The sequence below is a fragment of the Octopus bimaculoides genome, chromosome 11 (assembly GCF_046866305.1).
Source record: "Octopus bimaculoides isolate indiv1 chromosome 11, ASM4686630v1, whole genome shotgun sequence".
NCBI classification, from domain to species: domain Eukaryota; kingdom Metazoa; phylum Mollusca; class Cephalopoda; order Octopoda; family Octopodidae; genus Octopus; species Octopus bimaculoides.
In genome coordinates this window covers 74,521,735-74,528,048 of record NC_142938.1, presented here as the reverse complement: position 1 = coordinate 74,528,048, position 6,314 = coordinate 74,521,735, and the positions used below count along the sequence as shown (strand labels likewise).

The following is a 6,314-nucleotide window of genomic DNA, read 5'->3' as shown; positions in this document are numbered from 1 at the left end:
ATTAACTGGTCTTATCATCTTAGTAATGAATGCAATCTCATTAGAAATTCGTTAATGAAGTTACTTCGTCGAGATAGTTTCATTTAGATTAGTGGTTCTTGGACTTTAGTAACTCATCTCCGAATGGTGTTTTAAATATGTCCCTCTTCGCATAAAATAGATTATCTTAATCCAACAGAAGTTAATTGTGACTAGTGATCTATTATCCATATGTTTTTATTCGATCCCACCCAGCTTGTACTTACCTATATTGGTTTCAAATTTGGCACAAGGCCAGCCAGTTCAGCAGAGGGGGAAAGCCGATTACATCGACTCCAGTATCCAACTGGTACTTATTTTATCAACCCTGAAAGAACGAAAGGCAAAGTCGACCTCGGCGGGATTTGGACTCAGAACATGAAAACGGACGAAATGCTGCTTAGCGTTTTGTCCGGTGTGCTAACGATTCTGCTAGCTCACCGCTCTGGTACTTACCTAAATTAGGGCCTGTCATGGGCCCTAGGACTCATGAGGCTGGAGAATAACCTGATTCAACTAGCACATAAATGATTGAGCTTGCAATACTTTCTCCTGAACGGGTCATCGGTCCACCACAAGTTCACTTTCGTTTATTAATTGAAACCTATTTACAGCTGTGTTTTCATCAAGAACGCAGTGCACCACCAGGTCTGGTCCAGGAATCGGAAAGAAAATCCTACTGACTAAAAACGACACTGAACTGTGGAAAGGATGGAGAAGGTGAAAAGGAAAATGTAACTGAAAATATACAGATAATGCAATGGTAGTTAGTTGTGTTGCGGCATGTCACACCTTCAGAAGGGAGTTTGAAGACACGGCAAATCAAAATTTAATTTTCGACAATCGGAAGCAGTAAAATATAGTCTATGTATATATAAGTGTACGCAATTTCGGCGGGAGAAGTTAAATCGATTGCATTGACCCCTCCAATGCTCAACTAGTCGAATGGATAAAAGACAAAAATAGACCTCGGCGGAATTTGAACTCAGAACATAAAAACAAACGTTAAGCATTTAGCCCGGTGTGCTAACGATTCTGCTAACTCGCCGCCTTGCATATGTTCAATATTGATCTCAGTTGTGTCAGCGGCACCCCGCCTCGAACCACATTACATATAACTGATAACATGTCATAAATTACAAAAAACTTGAACACATTTATACATGAATTAATTTATGTAAGTGTTGTTTGATGTATCACACGTAATCATTCGTGTATAGTGCGGTTCGAATCGGAGAAGTACGGAAACAATTGTGATCGACACTAAACTTACGCCATATTGACGACTTCGTCATCTCCCGTGTCTTTTATGTTACTCTATGAAATAATTATACACTAGTTATATCAGATCTGGAGTTCCTGCACCAGTGGAATACTTTCAATACCAGTCTTGAAGTGTAGGCATCCGGGAGCGCGTATTGAGTGCTGAATGAAGAATACACCAAAATGTTACCTAATCCAAACTTACGCTATGTATACACGCACACATGCATTTATATATATATATATATATATATATATATATATATATATATATATATATATATATATATATATATATATATATATACATACACATTTATATATGATTATTATTTTTATATACACATAACGCGCACACAAACACACACATACACATATACACGCACGCACAGACGTCGATGTAAGCAGAAAGAGCACCTTAAGACTAACGAGCGTGACACAAATATGACATCGCGTTTCCAATTTTGGAATCCTTATTCTAAAAGAGAACATGATACGGACGATATTTGTGAGAACAATTAACATCATCGGGATTGTATTGGAATATTTGAGCGATTTTGATTGTGAATTATATTTTCGGTAAATTATGTATTTCGGTAAACTATTTCACCCGTCTCACCAACAGGCAGATTTTTACTTAAAAGAATTTACCAAAAATTATTCATGTTGATCTGTGACTATTGTGTTTTGTCTCGTATTTTGGTGTAACGTGTCCGTGGAACATCTCTCTCTCTCTCTCTCTTTCTCTCTTTCTTTCTCTGTGTCTCTAAGTTTCTTTCACTGAATCTCTCTCTCTATCTCTCTCTCTCTCTCTCTCTCTTTCTCTTTCTCTCTCTCTCTTTCTCCAAGATATGTTTTTTAAACGAGTCGTTAGTGTTATATGTATAATTCATATCATAGCTATGGAATGTGGAAATCTCGGAAATATGGTGCGATCACAATCAATAAAACATCCAAGAAATATCGGTTTTATTTTTAATGATATAATATTTATTGGTATTTTTTTTTTCAACATGCATTGTGTTCCGTCAAACTCCGAACTCTGAGTAATTCCTAATGAGAATATGAGCTGGATTCAAATTCACCTGTCAAGTAAGTTCATGCCTTGGTGAAACTCTGTGACAACAAAGAAGTAAAGGCTGTCGATCTTAACCAGGTCACATCCGGAAGCTGTTCAGCAGCTTACCATTTTAGTTATGGCAGAGAATAGCTCCTTCTGGAACAGATTCATAGTAACATTTTTTCATGTTGTTTTATTTGTCTTAACTCTGCAATTCCATCATAGGTTTAATATGCCCAATAATTTTGACTTAATCCATTGGCATATCTCTGAAAGAACTGCGAAGACAGCTGGGCCCTGCGCTCTTCCTTGCGTTGGGCCAAAGCTACATACAATGGTTTGGTATCAATTATTCTGCCATTCATATTCAGAGCAGCCTCGGTCGCTTCTTCTGGCGCGGAAAAACAGACAAATCCAAATCCCTTAGAACGGCCGTTTATCATCATAACTTTTGCGCTTGTAATGGCACCGTATTTAGAGAAATGGTAACGAAGTCGTTCATCATCGATGGAATCATCAAGATTTTTAATGTATAGATTGAGACCTTGGTAGTGGCCCATCCTGTTCCTGTTTCCTCGATTGCTTAGCGTCTGGAAATTTTCTTTCAAAATAGCTTGTCTTTCAGTCTTGCTCTGAGCCCTACCAGCATATAACTGCTTTCCGTTAATCTCCATCCCATTGATTTCACTGGTAGCTTTCTTAGCATCCTCTTGGTTGTTGAAGTTAACAAAACCGAATCCTTTTGACTTACCGGAGCTATCTGTCATAACTTTAGCGCTGATGACGTTGCCGTACTTTTCGAATAGTTTACGGAGAGACTCGTCGTTGAAGCTATCGCCAAAGTTTTTAACATACACATTAGTAAATCCTTTTTCGGCCAGTTGGTGCATCCTCTCCCTGCGTGGAATAAATTTTCCTACAAACACTTTCTTGCCGTTAAGTAACATTCCATTCGTTTTCTGAACACAACAGGCAGCAGCATCTTCACTCTCAAAATGCACAAACCCGTATCCCTTTGAACCGTTTTCATCCGATACAATTTTACTGGATAAAATATTACCAAACAAGGAAAAGGTGTCATACAAAGCTCGGTTATCAATACTTTTATCCAGGTTCTTAATAAAGATGTTTCCCACCCCAGACTTACGAAGAGAGGGATCTCTCTGCCACCACATAATTCTTATGGGTCGTCCCATTATTGGTTCAAAGTTTAGCATTTCAATAGCTTTCTTGGCATTTGTTGGTTGCTGGAAATTGACATAGGCGTATCCCAGCGATCTCCTTTTCACCATATCTCTGCAAACCCTTATTGAAATAACTGTCCCACAAATAGAAAATTTCTCGAACAGCATTTTTTCGGTGACATCTTGATGAAGATCTCCGACATACAAGGAAGCCATGTGGAGAATAGCTGCCGCAGGATTCATTTTAATTTTGGAACTAAATTTCTGACTAGATTTACCTTTTTTTTTGTGTATTCTTTTTCAATGTAAACAATACAAGATAGAAGTTTAAATGATGATCGTATCAAAGAAGAGAAGAACTTTGATTTAAATTGTTTTTAAGCGTTCAGCTGTCAGCACATGACAAACTCGATAACGTCTTAAAGTTGCATGACGTTTTACTCGTGGTTTTTCTCAATTACGTGCAGGGAAACTGAAGCACAACGTTGCAATTCAAATATTCATTGTTTATATTTATGTTTAAGACCTTATGTTTGTAGCGAGGAAAGAAAATAAGTTTGTGTGGCATTCATGCCACACCGACACTGTCTCTGATATCTCAACAAAATTATGAAATCCATTTCTCTTTTATTTTGCTGTCTCATTGCTATAAAATACGAAAAGCTGATTTATTTGTAAGTCGTCTAAAACATGTTTGTTGAAATTCAAGGATGTTTATATATATATATATATATATATATATATATATATATATATATATATATATATATATATATATATATACATGTATGTATGTATGCATGTGTTTGTGTATGTATATGTGTGTGCTTAAATGTATGTGTATATGTGGCAGGGTAGGTGCTGGAATATGTTTGCTGGGTGTGGAAAGAGAAGCGATTGTTTGATGGCCACAGTGTTTAGCCATCAAATATCCACGGCACAATAATGCTGAGGTGATGGGGGACCTGTTTGATTGCAGAGAGATGCTAGTGCTGCATTCTATGGCGCTCCACTTTGACGTTTCCTCCTACTGACCACAACTTGGCCATCAATGAGATATGAATCCCCCGACGGAATCTGAACTCAAAATGGAGCAAATATCACAAGATATGTCGTGGGACACTAACAACTCTGCCTATCTATCATCCTGGACTGATACTCTATTTATCGATCCTTGAATGGCGGAAAGGCAAAGTTTATCTCATCTTGATTTGAACTCAAAGCGCAAATATTTTTGAGCGCAAAGATCCAGAACAAATACCACAAGGTATTTCTGTCTAGCGCTTTAGAGACTCTTCCAGCTACTTCCATAAAAAGAATAAGATCCTTTGCCATTTTCGACGATGAATCTTCCAGCTGTTCGATCAACTGAACAGTCTAGCCATCCATCCATCTCGTCCGTTTTTTTTATTTTTGCGGGGGTCGTGGGGGTAGAGTCTTCAGGCACCTCCTCCATATGGAGGCTGAATTGGGTGCAGGAATTGCTGATGCTAGCAGAGTAGTGCCCCAGCTCCAGCATTCGATCCTCAGAGGAAGAGAGACTTGTATAAAGAAGAAAAAAACCAAATTCGCTATCGTTAATTCGGTTTCCGTTTCTCTACTCACCTATGGTCATGAATGTTAGGGAATAACGGCAAGAATACGATCGCGAATATAAGCGGCCGAAATGGGATTCTTCCGAAGGATCTCTGAGTAACGTTACTCGACTGGTTGCAAGCTTGGAGGTCAAGGAGTATCTTCAGGTCAAGTTGTTACTTCTCCGCATCGAGAGAGAGGTCACAGCTCTAGTACTGTGGACATGTGAAGTGTTTACTCAGCTGGTTAGCAACGATTCGGCATGACTCCCGACCCCCTTACTCGACACTGACAAGGGTCTTCCATTTCAGTGCCTACGTTCCTACGCTGTCCTCCACTCCAGAGACAAAAATGTGATTCTATGAGAATCCCGAAGTCACCATGAGGGACATTCAAAACAAGCAACAACTCGGATGATTTTAATATTAGAATGACTGGAGACTTGCCAACTGTTCTTGTTAAAGCGTGGCCCTCTTAACAAGTTCAGTTTGGCCAGATGAAGCACAGTGAGTTCTGCACACATCACCCTCTATGCATCATCAATTGTAATGCTTTGACAATCAACCCCAGTAGTATACTATTAAAGGTTTTCTGAAAGCCTAACCACACTATAGTTAATTTCGTATGGATCTCGTTTTCCCGGTATCATTATGTTGATCAGTAGCCGTTCTGTACTGCCCTAGACACTGTTTTCCTCCCAGCTTGTTTAAGTATTATATTGAATATATCATTGTTTGTGGAACAATGTTGTTATTGGCACTCCGTCGCTTACGACGTCGAGGGTTCCAGCTGATTCGATCAATGGAACAGCCTACTCGTGAAATTAACGTGCAAGTGGTTGAGCACTCCACAGACACGTGTACCCTTAACGTAGTTCTCGGGGATATTCAGCGTGACACAGTGTGACAAGGCTGACCCTTTGAATTACAGGCACAACAGAAACAGGAAGAAAGAGTGAGAGAAAGTTGTGGTGAAAGAGTACGGCAGAGTTCGCCACCATTCTCCGCCGGAGCCTCGTGGAGCTTTAGGTGTTTTCGCTCAATAAACACTCACAACGCCCGGTCTGGGAATCGAAACCGCGATCCTATGACCGTGAGTTCGCTGCCCTAACCACTGGGCCATTGCGCCTCCACATTGTGGAACAATAACCCTGTAAGAACAGGTTGAGACACATGATGTATATGTCTTGTGTTCTAAGAGATTTCTGGGCGGAT

The 6,314-nt window shown here is 39.5% G+C and overlaps 1 protein-coding gene across 1 annotated transcript; it reads right to left on the bottom strand.

Moving 5' to 3' along the window:
* Window positions 1-2,248: 2,248 nt before the first annotated feature.
* Window positions 2,249-3,925, bottom strand: LOC106871656 (polyadenylate-binding protein 1). Its single transcript, XM_014918240.2, has one exon. The coding sequence runs from the start codon at window positions 3,766-3,768 to the stop codon at window positions 2,569-2,571; it is 1,200 nt and encodes a 399-aa protein (XP_014773726.1). The 5' UTR covers window positions 3,769-3,925; the 3' UTR covers window positions 2,249-2,568.
* Window positions 3,926-6,314: the final 2,389 nt, after the last annotated feature.